The sequence below is a fragment of the Paroedura picta genome, chromosome 1, assembly GCF_049243985.1.
Source record: "Paroedura picta isolate Pp20150507F chromosome 1, Ppicta_v3.0, whole genome shotgun sequence".
Taxonomy (NCBI): Eukaryota; Metazoa; Chordata; class Lepidosauria; order Squamata; family Gekkonidae; genus Paroedura; species Paroedura picta.
In genome coordinates, this window is record NC_135369.1 from 148,076,759 (window position 1) to 148,095,839 (window position 19,081).

The 19,081-nt window shown below is 43.5% G+C and overlaps 1 protein-coding gene across 1 annotated transcript in view; it reads left to right on the forward strand.

The window, feature by feature from the left end:
• The window catches only part of LOC143822494 (protein eyes shut homolog), a 672,231-nt gene that overhangs the window by 556,032 nt on the left and 97,118 nt on the right, over window positions 1-19,081 (forward strand). Inside the window, exons 25-26 of the mRNA XM_077307707.1 lie at window positions 11,906-12,014; window positions 12,511-12,731. Of these exons, the coding sequence (XP_077163822.1) occupies window positions 11,906-12,014; window positions 12,511-12,731 (330 nt within the window). The remainder of the gene's footprint in view (window positions 1-11,905; window positions 12,015-12,510; window positions 12,732-19,081) is intronic.

The following is a 19,081-nucleotide window of genomic DNA, read 5'->3' on the forward strand; positions in this document are numbered from 1 at the left end:
AATATGCTTAAGCATAGAATCATAGAATCATAGAGTTGGAAGGGGCCATACAGACCATCTAGTCCAACCCCCTGCTCAACGCAGGATCAGCCCTAAGCTTCCTAAAGCATCCAACATGTCACTGAAATCAGTGGATGGCAGCAATACACTTGTCTCTCAGTAATACATTTCTCTTAGTCTTGTTAGGTTACCTTTAAAAACAAAATCGAAAACTGAATTGATGAGAAAAAGATTAGGAAAGTCTTTTTTCCATCAGAACAATGCTTTGAAGGTAGCAAGGACTGTACTACAAGCTTTTTGTTGGGAAACCTGACCCTATTCAGCCCTGATCTTGCCCCTTCAGATTTCTTTTTGTTCCCAAAACTCAAAGAACATTTTAAAGGAACACACTGTGAGTCCCTTGAGGATGCCAGAACTACTGTTTTAATGTAGTGTAAATTGAAGTCCGCAGAATTCTTCAGCGATGTGTTAGAGATTGAAACACTGCCTTCAGAAGTGCATAGACCTAGATGGAGGATATGTTAAGAAACTATGTTTTATTTAATAAAGGTTTTTATGGTCTTGTAGCGATATTTTTTGACACCATCATATTCGTGATTTAGGAATACCCGAATGCATATCCCTAATTTAGACTTCTATTTCTGTCACTTTTTATTTCTGTTGCTTGTCTATTATTTAAAAAATATCCAGATTGGACTTATATAGAGTCATCTCTTTTCAGTTTCAGTTTCATACAAGCTAAGTTTAGCTATTGTATAACCTTATACTCTGTCAAGAGATTTCTTAATAAGTTGAAGTTGGTCCTTAAAAATAAAAACCGTCCCTTGAAAAAGCTGTAGGCAAAACACGTCGGAACTTGTATGAAATAAGAATTAAAGAATAACTGAAACTGAAGAGAGACGACTCTATATAAGTCCAATTTGGGTATTTTTGATTGCCATATTGGTTTCCCAGTGCGTCTGTACTGTTCTATATTTGTCTCCTCACTGGGACCCACCCCTCCCAGATCATTCATTTATGCTTGTCTGTCTTTAGCAATTTACAAGTTTGATCATCATTCTCTAGGCTTCTTCATTTCATTTGGCTACATGAGTCACTCTCATGCTTCATTTTGTGCTTCAAGCCCAAATCTTCCACAAATATTCTATTCTACTTTGTTTTCTATTTTGTGTTTCGCTCAGCTGTGATTATTGGCCCATTTTGTTTAGGTGTGTGATCCATTTTTTGCTGGGCTCATGCATAAAAGCTTTCCATTTCTTCCTCATCAGTTGAGGCATAAACTTGAATTATGGTTATATCAGTAGACTTACCATGATGTTTTATTGATATTATTTGGTCAGACTTTGCATCATAGCCCCTGACTGCCAATGCTACATCTCACCTCACTCTTAGCCCAACTCCATTTCTTCTGTTTGTCATTTCCTGAGTGAAACAGTTTGTAATTTTCTGATGAAAATCTTCCATACCAGGTCATTTTTATTCACTTACTCCCAGGTTGGCAAACTTTAAACATTCCATTAATCTTTTTTTAATTTCATATTCAGCATGTTTCATATTTGTCATGCTTTGTGTTTCTACTATGTATGTCAAAGAAGCTTCTGTCTTCCCTTTTGTATCTCTTCATGTCAACAACTTAACATCCTTAATTCAGACTAGTGTTATTCATAGTCGTGCTTAGGTCTTCCCCAGTAGTTGATTGAGTGTCATATGGCCTGGGGTCTTGTCCTCCAGCAGTATGTCTTCTTTCATTTTGGACAGACTCATCATTTAATGTTGCCTGCTATGTAGTGCTAATTAGAGCTAGCTAGCTTAGAATGGGACAAAAGGGAACTGCAGGAGTAAATTCAAGTGGGTAGCCATGTTGATCCAAAGAACAAAGTTTAAATCCAGTGGCACCTTTAGAAGAAGAAGAAGAAGAGTTGGTTCTTATAGGCCGCTTTTCCCTACCCGAAGGAGGCTCAAAGCGGCTTACAGTCGCCTTCCCATTCCTCTCCCCACAACAGACACCCTGTGGGGTGGGTGAGGCTGAGAGAGCCCTGATATCACTGCTCGGTCAGAACAGTTTTATCAGTGCCGTGGCGAGCCCAAGGTCACCCAGCTGGCTGCATGTGGGGGAGTGCAGAATCGAACCCGGCATGCCAGATTAGAAGTCCGCACTCCTAACCACTACACCAAACTGGCTCTTAAGACCAGCAACGTTTAATTGGGGCATAAGATTTTGTGTGCGGATGCCTACTTCATAAACTTCAGTGCAATGTTCACAATCTTAAATGTATCTTCCCTGGGTCAAAAAGTGTTGCCACAGTATAAAATGATTACAAAAAAAGTAGTTAAAATTAAATCATGTTAGGTTACCAAGTGTCTGTTGCTCTGACAGTGAAAAAAACAACAGCAGAAATGCTTCTGTGGAGGGCATTTACAAGATCAGATGAAATTTTGTTAATTCAGAACAATATTCTGTTTTAATAGGACTATATATTTCAACCCCTGTACCATCCTTTCTATATTATTTTTCTGAGTTATATAAAGTAGATTATGTACTTGACATATGAATTCTATCTTCTTTAGAAGTTGTGGATGGTTCTGAAATAAAATAGATGCTAGTTTTTCAATGGGATTGAAATGTGTGACAGAAATATCTGCCAGATGCACAAAAATGCCTTCGGCATCAAAGCAAACTGATAGCACAAAATATATGTTAATTTTTGCCTTGGGAAACTCTAGAAATAAATGATTAGTCATTGAAATCATTGTCGTTTCTAGCATAAGGCCATGTCAATTTCATATGGTATGAGGTTAATTATGAAAACTACTACTTAAAATGTCTTCAGGCTGTACCAGGAAATCATTTTTCTCTCAAATGTGACCTGTTAAATGTTTGGTTTCAAAGCGCTTGATACGTGACCATATTTGCTGGCCCGATTTTCAGGAATTCTGCTCAATTTTTAAATTATAAATAAAATATTTCCAGGTAGGTAAATATTTGTATACTCTATAATATATAGTTTCTCATGTATTGAAGAGGGGAACCCTGTATAGATGTGCAGTGTGTCATTTGTTCCACAGTAGTTTTTTTATTTTATAGCAGTCCGACCCCCTGGTTATTTTTTCAAGCACACTGCTCACATCCGGGGGGGGGGGCACTCCAGTGTGTACATAGGTAAACTATTTTGAGAAGGGAGAGGGTCTCTGGGTTCCACATTCCCCACATGCTGGCATCTGATAAGACATGCAGCTTGAATTGTTAGTGGGGAGGTATCCATAAAGCATGAAGTTTACTCAGGCAACTAAAAGGTGGTGGCAAGAATTAATCCCATGATTCAACAGAGGTGTGGTGCATAGGTTCTTGCTGGTAGGTATGTAGGACAGTCAATCAGCACCCGGGAGAGGGGGCGGACAACAGGAAAAAATGTCCCCAAGAAAAGGGACCGGTAGTGGAATCTATAGGAAAGGGGAAATGGGAACATACGAAGGGACATGGGGGACCAAGAAAGAGATCCCCCTCCCATAAATTAGACCAGGCTTTCCCTATTAGGCTGCAAATTTGGCAGGAAAGGCCTGGTGGGAAAATTCTGGCACATGTGTGAAACAAAAGCAATGCGCCAAAACTAAACACCTGGAAATCAATTCTCCCCAGAAACCACTACGAACTCTGATCGACTCAACCCCCAAATCTCCATTCAACTAATCAAAAGCAACCAACCTAAGACAACTACTTTAGCATCCCTATAAAGGTAAAGGTAAAGGTATCCCCTGTGCAAGCACCGAGTCATGTCTGACCCTTGGGGTGACGCCCTCTAGCGTTTTCTTGGCAGACTCAATACGGGGTGGTTTGCCAGTGCCTTCCCCAGTCATTACCGTTTACCCCCCAGCAAGCTGGGTACTCATTTTACCAACCTCGGAAGGATGGAAGGCTGAGTCAACCTTGAGCCGGCTGCTGGGATTGAACTCCCAGCCTCATGGGCAAAGCTGTCAGGCGGCTGCCTTACCACTCTGCGCCACAAGAGGCTCTAGGATCCCTATAATTCACTCTAATTGAGAAGACCCACCCCCTGAAATTAATTAATACAAATCAATTGATGAGACCTACCCCTGAAATATACTAATGAAAATTGATAAGCAATACTCACCCCCTGAAATTAAAATAAAACTATCCTAACTCCAATAGACTAGCAATAACTACTCTCTAAAATTGATTAATTCAATATTAACAGTGATAACCATCCCTGGAAATTAAACAACTCACCCTAACCCATATTTCAACTCACTTATATACACTATCTCTATCCCCTGCCCCACAGCTTGCAAAATTAACAAATGTCAACAGCAACACCTGGATGGGGCAAATCCGAGATGTTATGACAGATGATCAGGACTAGACCCTCAGAAACAAATAAATTCCCACATTAACCAAGCCAAAAGGAAACAATCATCCAACCCAAACAGGAAGCTGGGGCACAGGAAAGAGCCCCCACCGAAAAAGAAAGAAACCAACTGAAAACCCATAGGAAAGTCAAACTATAGGAACTAGAACATAACATCAGACATGGACTGCCCACAAACACCGGGCAAATATGAGAGAAAACCAACAACGGGAGCCCCAAGAGGATCCTAATAATGAGAGGAAGAAGCAGAGATAGCAGTGGGAGGAGGTTGGATAAGAAAAGGGATTTGAGATATGACCGTACTTGAACCCCTTCTAATCTCCATCCCATCTCTTGAGTCACTAGCGTGGAGGCAAAGGTGAAAAACCTGCCTCCGACACTGATGCTCTGCAATGCCAAGTCAATCAACAACAAAGCCTCTGCACTGCAATCCTACTTTGCAGAGCACAGAGAAGACTTGGCATGCATGAAGGAAACCTGGGTCAGGGAGAGTGAAACAGTCACCCTTAAAGAACAAGCCTCTGCTACGTTTCCCATCCTTTGTCAGTCATGGACTGCAGGGTGGGGAGGAGGGGTAGCAATCCTAATCCAGGAAGATTTCTCCTTCCGAGCACTGCCTGCACCGTCAAACCCAGGAACAGAATGTGTTGGCCTAGGGTGGGGGCACAACTAAGAGCATGGCCATCTGGTTAAGTGTACAACACACTCAATGCACCACCAGATGCCCTGCCAGCCCTGCTGAAGGAGGCAGTGACCTGGGCATTACAAATTAGTAATCATGGGGTACTTAAACCATACTGAGCTGAAACACTCTGGAAAAGGGCTGGATATGGTGTCAGCCATGGTGACACTAGGGCTCTCACAATTTGTCAGTGCCTTCTCATCAGCCAGGCCACACCCTGGACCTTATTTTCAGTGCATGGTTGGACGTGGATATGGTTGCAGCAAATGTCATGCCATGGTCAGGCCACTACACTCTGAATGCCTGACTACAAATGCCACCCCCTCCTCAACTGGGTGCCAAGCAGATTTTAGCTTGCCTGCAAAGACTAACAGATCCAAATAGATTCCTGAATGCTCTGTGGGACCCAGTGCCTCTAAGCACTTCTCTAAATGGTTTGGTCAATGACTGTCATGACCAGATACTGTCCATCATTGATGAGATAGCTCCCTAATGCCCTCTCTGCCACCATGTCTAGCGGGTCCCCTGGTACACTGAGGAGCTCCGTGAAAAGAAACGGGAGCTAAGATAATTGGAGCAAGTTTGGAGGAAGATTTATGATGAAGCACTGAGAACATCTTATAGATTACAGATGAAAGCCTATGAGATGGCAGTGGTCAGTAAAATGCAACTTTTACTTGGCTTCCATTGTATCCACATGCTCATTCCCACCCCTGAATGAAGGACAGCTGTGAGGTATTTGTGAGCCACTTCGCAGATAAAATCTTGACACTCTGCCGTGACCTCCCTCCAACAGACACACAAAGTGAGCTAGAGGCCCCTTGGCCGTCTTTGGAGAGAACAATGAGTAACTTCAGATGACTCGTTCTGACTGAAGTGGACAGGATGCTAACTTCATCATGTTCAACCACATGCCCAGTAGACCCCTCCCCATCATGGCTACTAAAAACAATTGATATAAGTACCCCCCCCCCTCTAAGAAATAATCAACCTCTCCCTCTCAGTGGAAGAATTCCTGGATCGGTTAAAAGAGGCAGTGGTATGCCCACTGCTGAAAAAAATATATCTAGATCTGAGAGAGCCTGATAACTATTGACCTATTGACCAGTCTCACACTTAGTATTTCTGGGGGAAATGATAGAAAAGGCTGTCGCAGATCAACTATCTGTATTCCTGGAAGAAGCCTCAGTCCAAGACCCATCTCAGTCAGGCTTCTGACCTGGCCAGGGTAGAAACAGTGCTAATCACCCTGACAGACGACATCCGCCACCAGCTGATCTGAGGTGGGTCAGTGCTGCTTGTGCTATTAGACCTCTCAGCAGTGATATGGTCACTCACAAGCTTCTAGCTTACTGCCTTGCTGACGGTGGGATACAGGGGACAGCCCTCAAATGGCTTATCGCCATCCTCTGGGGTTGCAGACAGAGCACAGCAATAGGAGAGACTATCAAGCCACCAGTTGCTCACATGTGGACTCCCACAGGGAGCAGTCCTCCAACCCTATTTTAACATCTTTATGCACCCTCTTGTTTAGCTGGTGTGGAGTTTTGTGCTAGGATGCCATCAATATGCAAATGTCACCCAGCTCTTCCTTCTGTTGGATGACTGTCCTGATTCTCCCTCCAAAGCCTTAGTCAGGTGTCTGGAAGAAGTTACAAGATAGCTCAAGCACAGCTGTCTGAAGCTCAACCCTTCAAAGATGGAAGTCCTGTGGCTGGCAAGAAGGGTCCAAGTGAGGAAGCATGTTTACCCAACCAGGACGGGGTGTGGCTGTCAATAGCTCACTCTGCTATCCTCAATGCCTCCCTCTCTATGGAGGCACAGGTCACAAGAGTAGTGTGGCAGGGTTTCTACCATCTATGCTGAGCCAAACTACTAGCACCCTACCCCAGAACACCTAGCCACAGTGATCCATGTGATGGTCACCTCTAGACTAAATGTCTGCAACTCACTCTACACTGGTCTACCCTTAACTTTGTGCTATTGTTCATCTCTTTTGCTTTCTGGGGGTGTTTCTGTGAATTTTTGACCCCTTTATAGAATTAGTTTAAGATACAGAGTAGGAGTATCAGTGCTATGCTAGCATCAGGATAAGACTGCTCACATGGGTATGATTCCGACAAGTATTTAGGACCTACAAGGAGAAGAGGAACCTCATCATGGAACTCATCATGGGTGACTTCAATTTCCCAGATGTGTGCTGGGAAACAAACTCTGCGAAGCGTCCTCAGTCATGCAAGTTTCTGACCTGCCTGGCTGACAATTTCATTTATCAAATGGTAGATGAACCCACAAGAGGTTCAGCCATACTGGACTTAATACTGACCAACAGGCAAGAGTTGGTGGATGAGGTGAAGGAGGTGGGGACCCTAGGGGGAAGTGACCATGTCCTCATAGAATTCCTTTTGAGATGGGGAGCCAAGGAAGCTTGTAGCCAGACGCGGATGTTGGATTTTCGTAGGGCAAACTTTAATAAACTCAGAGACATGATGAGTGTCATACCATGGACGAGAATGCTGGAAGGGAAGGGAGCATGTGAAGGGTGGGCGCTACTCAAACAAGAGCTATTGCATGCTCAATCAATGACTATTCCAGAAATACGAAAACACTGCAGGAGCTCTAAGAAGCCTATTTGGATGAACAGAGAACTTCAAGAGGAACTAAGAAAGAAAAGGAAAATGTTCAGGAAATGGAGGGAAGGACAGAGCTCTAAAGAAGAGTACCTACAGGTTACTAGGCACTGTAGATCAATCATCAGAAAGGCCAAAGCTGAGAGTGAGCTAAGATTGGCCAGGGAAGCCCACTGTAACAAGAAAAGATTTTTCAGTTACGTGAGGAGCAAACGTAAAGTAAAGGAGGCAATAGGCCCGCTGTTGGGTGCGGATGGACAAACTCTAACGAAAGATGCAGAGAAAGCAGAAAGGCTTAGTGCCTATTTTACATCTGTTTTTTCCCACAGGTCAAAGTGTTTAGGCACATCTAGAGATGGCTGTAGCCAAAGGATAGTCTCTGGGTGGCAGGTTAACATGGATAGAGAGGTTGTCGAGAGGCATTTAGCTGCACTGGATGAGTTCAAATCCCCTGGTCCAGATGAAATGCACCCGAGAGTACTCAAAGAACTTTCCAGAGAACTTGCACAGCCCTTGTCCATCATCTTCGGAACCTCTTTAAGGACTGGAGATGTCCCGGAGGACTGGAAAAGAGCAAACGTTATTCCGATCTTCAAAAAAGGGAGGAAGGATGACCCGGGAAACTACAGACCAGTGAGTCTGACCTCTGTTGTGGGGAAGATAATGGAGCAGATATTAAAGGGAGCGATCTGCAAACATCTGGAGGACAATTTGGTGATCCAAGGAAGTCAGCATGGATTTGTCTCCAACAGGTCCTGCCAGACCAACCTAGTTTCCTTTTTTGACCAAGTAACAGGTTTGCTGGATCGGGGAAATTTGGTTGATGTCATTTACTTGGATTTTAGTAAAGCTTTTGACAAGGTTCCCCATGATGTTCTGATGGATAAGTTGAAGGACTGCAATCTGGATTTTCAGATCGTTAGGTGGATAGGGAATTGGTTAGAGAACCGCACTCAAAGAGTTGTTGTCAATGGTGTTTCATCAGACTGGAGAGAGGTGAGTAGCGGGGTACCTCAGGGTTCGGTGCTCGGCCCGGTACTTTTTAACATATTTATTAATGATCTAGATGAGGGGGTGGAGGTGCAGATGACACCAAATTGGGAGGACTGGCAAATACTCCGGAAGATAGAGACAGAGTTCAACGAGATCTGAACACAATGGAAAAATGGGCAAATGAGAACAAGATGCAATTTAATAAAGATAAGTGTAAAGTTCTGCATCTGGGTCAGAAAAATGAAAAGCATGCCTACTGGATGGGGGATACGCTTCTAGGTAGCACTGTGTGTGAACGAGACCTTGGGGTACTTGTGGATTGTAAACTAAACATGAGCAGGCAGTGTGATGCAGCGGTAAAAAAGGCAAATGCCATTTTGGGCTGTATCAACAGAGGCATCACATCAAAATCACAAGATGTCATAGTCCCATTGTATACGGCACTGGTCAGACCACACCTGGAGTACTGTGTGCAGTTCTGGAGGCCTCACTTCAAGAAGGACATCGATAAAATTGAAAGGGTACAGAGGAGAGCGACGAAGATGATCTGGGGCCAAGGGACCAAGCCCTATGAAGATAGGTTGAGGGACTTGGGAATGTTCAGCCTGGAGAAAAGGAGGTTGAGAGGGGACATGATAGCCCTCTTTAAGTATTTGAAAGGTTGTCACTTGGAGGAGGGCAGGATGCTGTTTCTGTTGGCTGCAGAGGAGAGGACACGCAGTAATGGGTTTAAACTTCAAGTACAACGATATAGGCTAGATATCAGGAAAAAGTTTTTCACAGTCAGAGTAGTTCAGCAGTGGAATAGGCTGCCTAAGGAGGTGGTGAGCTCCCCCTCACTGGCAGTCTTCAAGCAAAGGTTGGATACACACTTTTCTTGGATGCTTTAGGATGCTTAGGGCTAATCCTGCGTTGAGCAGGGGGTTGGACTAGATGGCCTGTATGGCCCCTTCCAACTCTATGATTCTATGATTCTAACCTCCAGAGCTTTAGTAATGAGGGGCTTTCTCTACAGAGCCTCTGTAGGATTGGTTTGTTTGTCCACTTACAATTTTTTTCACCATCAGTTTTCAGGTTGCACATCTCCTAGGTGTGTTGCCTGGGACATGAGGAGCAGTACTGGTGAGTGCTACAGTGATTCGAGTGGTCTTACTTAGAGATGAGACGCAGCTGTTGTGTACTCAGTCTCTTAGCAAGTTGACCCTAAGACCTGCGGTAACAGCCCACTAGTGTCACTATGAAAAAATGCCCACAAAAAGCTAATATAGTATGTTCTGATAGAGTAAACTTTTCCAGGCACGCAAAGTTCATCAAACTTATGGCTTGCCAAAGTGAAATGCTTTCCCAGCTCAATGGAAGGATAAACATGTGGTACTTTCATTTTGTTGCGCACATTGAACTTCTGTTACATTGAATGGGGGTCCTTAAACTTGTAAGAAATTCATATATGCACCTGTATGTTAATGGGTCTCTGCATACAAATGTTAGCTTCAAGTTTCCAGCCAGAAATTCAAAATGGAGCATGGTAAGAAAGAGTAATTTCATGGAATTGAATACTCATTTCATAATTAAGCTCACATTTGACAAGGACTGAAATAATAATTAGAGCATACTTGTTTCCTTACAAAATGATAATGTAAAAATGGTTATGTGAAAGGTATCCTTTGAGATGGTCTTGTATGGTTGATAATGTACATAGTATTCTCCTACACCTGATATTATCACAGTTTAAAGCCCCAAAGAATTCTCAATAGTTTATTGAACATTCCTTGTATTTATTTTACAAATTCCTGTAACCTTATATTCCTCTTATCTCTGAAGCTCAGTGCCAGAGTACACATTAATAGCATCCTTCATGAGTTGTGATAACTATATCACAATGTAATCTTGATGCTCAGAGGTGCAGTCCTTCATTTTGCATTCTGTTTCTATTTCCCCTGTAGACCAGAAAGGGGAAATTTCTACCTAGAGAGTTTGCTATCATTCAACATTGATATTACTTCTGAACACTCACCCGCCTGCACTAGGGAAAGCATATGTCAACACAGCACTTTCAGTTTATCTGTGTTCACTTACATATGCAAAGATTTTGCCCTCAAATGCTCATTTGGTATATATTTCAACTTCTCGAAGATCATTAGAGGGATTTTTAAGGTATCTGAAAGTATGTGATCTAGTCTCAAATCTGTGGCCAAGTTTGGTGTTCTGGTCCTAGACCCATGTTTTGCTGTGTAAGTGTATGGAGCTCTTGCTACAAGGAGAATATTATGGAAGATCTAAACCTTCATTTGGATACCACAATTTGTGAACTTATGATCACTGTGTGTATTGTTCTGAAATGAAGTCAAAATATATACATATATCATTATATCAATAGATACATTGTCAATAGATAATAGACATACGAGAATTAAAAATAAATCAATTGTATTTCTGAAATATATAAGTTGACTATACTAGGGTAATTGGTTTGCTACCTAGTCCAGGCAACACAGGATCCCTAAAGCTCTGAGAAAGTGTACCAATTTTCTTAGCCTATTCATGGCCTTGAGTGGAAGTATCCTGCAAACAGTGCCTCCAGTCTGATCAATAAGCCTGCTGGTGACCCACCATGATCAAGTGTGAATTTTTGAATATATATGTGGTCCGGGCTTGGTGTACTTGAGGGACCACTTGGCCAACTATGTCCCCCAAAGGACACTAAGATCATCTAGCATGAACAAATTAGTGACTCCTGGCCCAAAAGAAGACCTAAACCAGAGCCAGGGCCTTCTCAGTCCTGGCCCCAACATGATGGAATGAGCTCCCAGAAGAACAAAGGGCCCTAGAGGAACTGGGTCTGTTCCACAGAGCCTATAAGATGGAGTTCTTCCACTAGGCATTTAGTTGGGGCCAACGAACACTAAGACAGCTTCAATTTAACACCATCTGGGCTCCCTCTATATAGATACCCCTCCCAGAACCAAGATGTTCTTAAATGTTTTGCCTATACAGCTAGTATGGTTATTTTAAGGTGATCTTTTTAAGTATTACAACACTGTATATGTTTTTATGTAATAATGTTGGAAACCGTTCCGAGTTGGCATGCCAGGAGGGGTGGGGTAAAAATCAAAGAATAAATAAAATAAATATGAACCCACTTTGGCTTTTGGAATAAAACTCTCACAGTTATATGTTTTCTAAAAGAAACTATCCCTACTGCTATTTCTTTTCAGCTACAGGTTGCCTTTTGGCAGTAACGGTGGATGCTGCATAATTGAAATGACCACAAATGAAAATTCACTAATGCGACAAGAAGTCTTTCTGATGCATCGACTAACTGAGGTGAACCTATCAGACAATATCCAAAGACCAACTGGAACATGTTTATTTTAATTTCTCATAGTTCTGGGGATTTTAATTAATTCCATATTAGTTGCCACAGGGGAGGGCAGTATATAAATATAATAAACAAACAAACATGACAATCTACTGTAAATTCTCCTGCACTCCCCACTGAGATGAACAACTTCTGTGAATTGCCATCAGATTTGCACTAGTGATTAGTCTGGGGAAAATGTTTCCAGCCATAAGTAAAATGTGTAGTTTAGTCCATACAATCTCCCTATTCCTTCCTTAAATTTATGCATAATCTACACATAAATTGATACACCTATACAGTGAGCAGGTTTGTGCTATTGGCGGAGAAAGGACCATGTGTTAGACAAAATGACAGGGCAGAACCACCACACTTGTTTCTTTATTCCTTTCTTTCCACTTGTCTTTTGAATGCAATAGAGAGCTGCCATGATTGTTAATGGCTTTTTGTAATCCTTTGCAGGTTACCTTTGGGTCCATATTCCTTGGAAATGTCCCTCCTCACGTTAAGATTCATCCAGGTGCTGGGGCGATTTCTGGCTTCAGAGGCTGCATTCGAGAGTTCCAAGTGAACAACAAAGAATTGTTTGTCATAGATGAGGCCATGGGAGGAAGAAACATTGAGAACTGCAATGTCCCTGTTTGTGACTATCATCCATGCCGCAATGGAGGCACTTGCACTAGGTAGGCACTGGGATTTCATTGCTGTTGTTGTCGTAAGTTCTTCATTTTTTTTCAAAAATTCAATCATGGTATGTGAATACAGAAGGAAATTGCTACAGTTTTTATCTTTCTTTGATTTATTACAGCCCTTGATTGAAACTAGTGCTCCATTTAAAAACAGATAACGACCCATACAAGAGACAATATTTAAAAGAAAGTGTTTAGCACTCTAAGATCTCTGAAGCATTAAATACAAGGAACTGTCTCTGGTTTCACCAATTCCCAGTGGAGCTGAAATCAGGGAGTTCAATAAGATGTGTCTGCCTTTAATGAACAGAAATTGTCTTTACGGTCATAAGCATAGTGATAAAATCACTTCATGTGAGATTTGGGTTAATCCCACTCCAAGGGATGCCATCTGTATGCATTTTGCTGAGTACAGCAACCACAACAATTTTAGTCAAGGAATTTGAATGCCATTTATTTAGTTGCAGGCAAAGTAGGATTTTTAATAAGCATGCCATTGGTCCTGGCTCTGTAGTGCTATGATTTATCCCCCTGATTTCAGCATGCATTTTTCTGCCTCTAGGTTGTGCTTCAGGCTTTCCGCCCTATTTTTTCCGATTCTTTTGCGGACACTTTTACCTCAATTTTTTCCCTGTAAGCCCATGTTGAGTTACCTTTGTCCCTATGTGCAATGATCCTGTTGGTTTTCTTTCTCTCACCCACATCCAGCCCACTTTTTGTTGATTAGACTATCATCCTCATCAAACCATTCCCTCTCATTTCCCCTGCCCTGAAGACAAGTAGTTTTATTTTTCATTTTTAAAGGCACTAAAATGTTAATAAAGTGATATATGTTTGTAATGATTGGTTTATCTGAATTCCCAACTCTCATTTTTAGAAAAGTAGATCTCTAGCTCATTCCCTTGTGTAATAACCCTTTTCTCTTGATTCTTCACAAGGGAAGAAGCTATTGACTTACTTTGTAAACAAGAATTCTGGGAATTCAGAGAACATACTAAATCTACGATTACAATGGCATATCAATATATTTTATTTATTTATCTATCTTTTTATTTATGCAATTACGTTATATCTCAGGGCAGTGTACATAGAACCAGTGGGAAGTGGAAAGGTACATTGAAACATTCTGAATGGTATGAACGAGCCAAAGTTATAAGCAGTTATAACAATAACAACATTTGAGTAATCACAACCAAACAAAAGTTAGAAAGGGATAACGAAAACAGTTAGGAACATGCTGAGTGTCAAGGTTGCATAACTGGAGACCAGGCTGTATGTTGGAGGGGGGGGGATCATTGACTTCATCTGAAAACCTGGTAGAAGAGCTCCATTTTGCAGACCCTATGGAACTGTTTTCTGATAGGGTCTTGATTTCATTGGGGAGCTCGTTCCACCAGGTTGGGGCCATGGATGAAAAGGCTCTGGATCTATTCAAGGCCAAGTGGATTTCTTTGAGGCAAGGGATCACCAAATTGTTTGAGTAGATAGAGTGTCACTTTTCAGAGAATACAGATGAGCAGATGGTCCTTGAGGCAAACAAGACTCTGTTCACATATGGCCTTTGAAGGTAAATAAAGGTAAAGGTTTCCCCTGTGCAAGCACGGAGTCATGTCTGACCCTTGGGGTGACGCCCTCCAGCGTTTTCATGGCAGACTCAATACGGGGTGGTTTGCCAGTGCCTTTCCCAGTCATTACCGTTTACCCCCCAGCAAGCTGGGTACTCATTTTACTGACCTCGGAAGGATGGAAGGCTGAGTCAACCTTGAGCCGGCTGCTGGGATTGAACTCCCAGCCTCATGGACAGAGCTTTCAGACAGCATTTTGGCTGCTTACCACTCTGTGCCACAAGAGGCTCTTGAAGGTAAATATCAGCACCTTAAACCTGATCCAGTATTTGATTAGTAGACAGCATAATTGCTGGACAGTCAGGGTGATATGGGAATAAGTTGAAAATACAGGAAAGCCCAAAGTGTACCAACAGAAGAACAAATTTAGAGAAAACAAAAACATTCTACCTTCCGCATTACCTAATTGATCCAAAGACAAGGAAAACTTAATGATTTTTAAAATAAATAAATAAAAATTCTAGTATAAACTTAGATTGCTGCTTGAAACGAGTTCAAATTCCATGTCACCCACTGTATGTAAACATTACATATACATAAAAATGCATGTTACAATATAGTTACCACAGGCTCTATCATAGGATCAGAGAAGCACTTATTAATCCCATTCTTGCATCTTATCTTGGCCAGAGTAGAAGAACTTTTCTTTCAATCATGTTAGCTGATAAAAATCAGAAGCTGACATGGAAGTTTGCCAAGTATGGATGGATGGCCTATTGATCAGAAAAGAGCTTAGGGAACACAGTTAGGGTTATACCTAATTTAACTAATCTTAAACATTTACTGATATATATTATGTAAGTTTATCAAATCATTAATATTTTGTATTAATTTTAACGTTGTAACTCAGATTTTATTGTATGACTGAGTTTTTAAATGAGGTGGTTTCTTATTTGGTCAGTTACCATAATAAAGTATGATTGATTGATTGTTAAAACATTACATTTACATAGAAATACATGTTATAATACATTTACTGAAAAAAAGGAGTAGAAGTGCTGGCAGCAGGGGAAGAAGCAGAGATAGCAGTGGGAGGAGGTTGGACAAGAAATCTGCTTCAGTGATTTGCGAGTACCGATGCCAGGCCCTGCCCACTGCACTGCCTCCTCCACTCATCCATGCTCTCCTAAGGGCGAAGGCAGCCTTGGAGGACAGACAGCAGTAGTGCGGCAAATGGGGATAAGCAGCTGCTGCTGCCCCCACCATTCATCCTCCAAGGCTGCCCATGCTTTCCTGAGGGCATGGGCAGCCTTAGAAGACAGGCAGGCATCACTTTGGTGAACAGAGTTTGGCTCTGAGTGTTGCCAGCCACCAATGCTTGTTCTTCAAGACCACCCACACTCTCCATCTACTGGTGCACTCCCTGGGGTGGGACTATTACATCGTGTCTGTAGTCACATCCATTTGAGGGGCCGCACCAGTAGATGTTTCCACATCAAAAATATAATTAAAATTCAAAGCAACTATTCATTCATTTTTTTAGTATATTTTGGTAGAAAAAGACCAAAAAGGAGAAAAATATTTTCCCATCAAAACTTTTTGTGTGCCTATGGTGTCTTTAAAACTAAACTAATCAAAACAAGAAGTTTGTACTAATCAGTGTTGGGGGGGGGCAGAGATCTATGTAATACAAGCGGGACACCCAGTGTCTATTTTTGCTATCAAGTTAATGAATCCAAGCTATATTTTATACTAGGATCAAAGCCCATTTATAAAGGAGGTTCTTAAAGGGGAAGCATGGTTCCTGTTGAGCACAGCAGCCCAGCCATGGAGGCTGGGCCACAAGGGCCTGTGCTGAGTCCACAGCAGAGCATGGTCAGCTGCCTCCCCCACTGCCCAGAGGCCAGACGGCTTGGAAGCACAGCACTTCTGCCAGTGAGTCAGACCAGTGTGGTACCATAGAGCACAGCTATCTTTCTCTCCTACTCCCTGGTCTACTTTCTGCTGGCTCTTCCTCCTCCCAAGTGTCTGAAAGCAGCATAAAAGAGGAGGAGGAGGATGGCCCTCAGTGGGGGAGTGCCCTCTCCCTATTGGATATATGTCTCCCACTGAGGGACAATTGTAGTGGGTTTTAGTGAGTGTGTCATCTGCACCTGAAAATAATGTTATTATGGTTATAGATTAAGTCCAATTAGACTAAATCATAATAAACAATATTTTACATTGCAGTAGATTAATATTATATTTCTGTATCAATAATAATAGTGTCATCTTTATGGTATCATTTGTCCAAATTAGATACTAACAATAACTTGCTCACCTTTTATCACAAAAAAGAGGAAAGTAATTATAGGCCTGGAGGATTATTGTCCATGAAGTCGCAATGGGTCGGACACGGCTTCGCACACAACAACTACAACAAATTATACCCCCATTAAAAATCCTACATGAAATATTATCCCCCTAATTGCTGACCAATGCTAAACATTCAATTCCCTTTTTTTTTTAGAAAAAAATCTCACTGAAATATAAAAGTAGGATTAGCATGAAAAAAAGCAGAAAACATGATGATGAGAAGACAGGGGGAAAGCTAAGTAATAAAAATAGAATAACTATTCCCTTTGTCCTCGGTTTTACCCCTTCAGTTAATATAATTTCTTAATCTAACATTTTCCCCCGTAGTTATTTCTCAGTGTTAAATATCTCCCCCTTTTCTTTCCCATTAAATTCTGATATAAGATTCACTCCCAAATTCATGTTTATTTCCAGAATATTTTTTAATTTCCCATCCTGGATCTCTTAGACCAGCGGTCCCCAACCTTCTTGTAGTCGGGGACCGCCTCCAAGAGTGGGAGAGAGCCGGCGGCCCGGCCACAGCAGCTGCATGTAAACGCGCACGCGCAGTTGCCGCACATGTGCGTTTTCGCCACTAGGTGGCGCTAACTCGCATGCTCAGAACAGCCGCACGTGCACGTTTTCGCCAGCAGGGGGCACAAACACACATGCGCGGCGGCTCCGTGCATATGCGTTTGCGTCGCTGGCATGCCAGCGGCCGCGCCTGCCTCTTCCCCCCCTCTCGCTGCGGGGGGAGGGGAAGGCAGGTGTGGCCACTGGCGGCCCAGTACCATGGCCTTAACAGCGAGGGGTTGGAGACCTCTGTCTTAGACCGTTTGTGCACTGGGAACTTCACTGCCCCAGCTCCCATGCAGAAGCACAGATCGGGGGCGGATGAGGTGCACCAGGCCAAATGCTCTCCTATGTGGGTGCAGGAAGAGGTGGGGCAATCTGCCATGACTAAAACTCCAGCCTGCAGCACAGCATGAAACCTCCAGTGCATAAACGGTCTTACTGAGACAATATGTTGGCTCTCAGCTTCAGTTTGGATGGAATAGCTTTTCATCTCACCCGCAGCAGTTGGAATGGATCTCCATCTTGGATATGCTGTGTAGCAGTCAGTGTTTGCAGATCATTATGGATTTGTGGCAGTCATATTATTAGTCTTGTCTTTGGTCTTTAGTTAGCACAATATAGTTAAACTAGTAAAAAAGCCCATTGTATAAAGATTACAATGGGCTCTAGCAGGCGGGGGCCAGAGCGAGGGACGGAAGGCTACCAGAAAGAGGAGGCGGGCGGCGGCTCCTCGGCGGCTCCTCGGCATGTTGGGCTGTGGGTTGGGCGGGTTGGGCTCCTCGGCGCGCTGGACTGCGGTGTCTCCTCGGCGGCACCTCCGCGGCTTCTGCTGGCTGCTCCTTGTCGGCTCCTGACGTGGCTCCTCGGTGGCTTTTCGCCGTGCTGCGTCTCCTCGGCGGTTTCTCAGTGGCCCGTGGCAGTGGCGGGCGAGTTGCTGCCGCGGCTGGGCGCAGCAAAGCATGGCTCCTCCGCCTATCGCGGCCCGGGCACCGCCGTTCGCTGGGCGGGTGCCACCTGCGATCACGGCGCCGCTTCCTCCAGTGATGGCGGCTCTTCCGGCGCCACCAATCACGGCGCCACCGTCAATCGCGTTGCTGCCGCCGCCCACATCTCAGCTAAGCTTGCGTTGGTGGGCTGCTGGGTCGGGCGACTTGCCGGCGGTCTTGCATCAGGCCGCCGGGCAGGGATCCCCTGGCAGCCGCGCTCCGCGCGACTGCTGGGGGTTCCCTCGGGCGTCAGGCCGCCGGACAGGGAGCCCCCGGCAGCCGCGCTCTGCGCGACTGCCGGGGGCTCCCTCGGACTGCGGCCTGATGCGGTGAGAGGCGCAAAGCGCCTCTCGCCGCGTCAGGCCAGGAGCAACTGCGAGCCACGCTGCGCACGGCTCGCAATTGCTGGGGCTGGGAATCAGAGGGACCAATCGGTAGGCACTTCGCGCCTGCCAATTGGTCCCTCCGATTATCTGTCATGAGGAAGGGTCCAATCCGGACCCTTCCTCATCCCGGACACATCTCGCCCCAGAACAGCTTACTCTTTTATTTAGTCCGTGGCGCCCATGGCGCCACGGGCGGTGTAAAGATTCCAGTAGTTTGAGAGACACTGTCTTTCTTCTTGCTTTTATAGAGATAATAAGAAATACTCACAAATTCCAGCAGAGTCCAGTCATAGCTTTTGAAATAGTTGGCTAAATTCCAATTTAATCAAAAGAAGACTTTTCAAAAGACAAGATAGCTAAGTGAAACAAGTTCCATTTTTTTTCTTTAAAAAGCAGAAGAAAAATAAAAGAAATCCAGGCTGGCTTAGGTGGTATGTCAAACCAATTTCTCTTAGTAAGGTCTGGATTGTACCAACAGAGATAAAACCTAGAGTCAG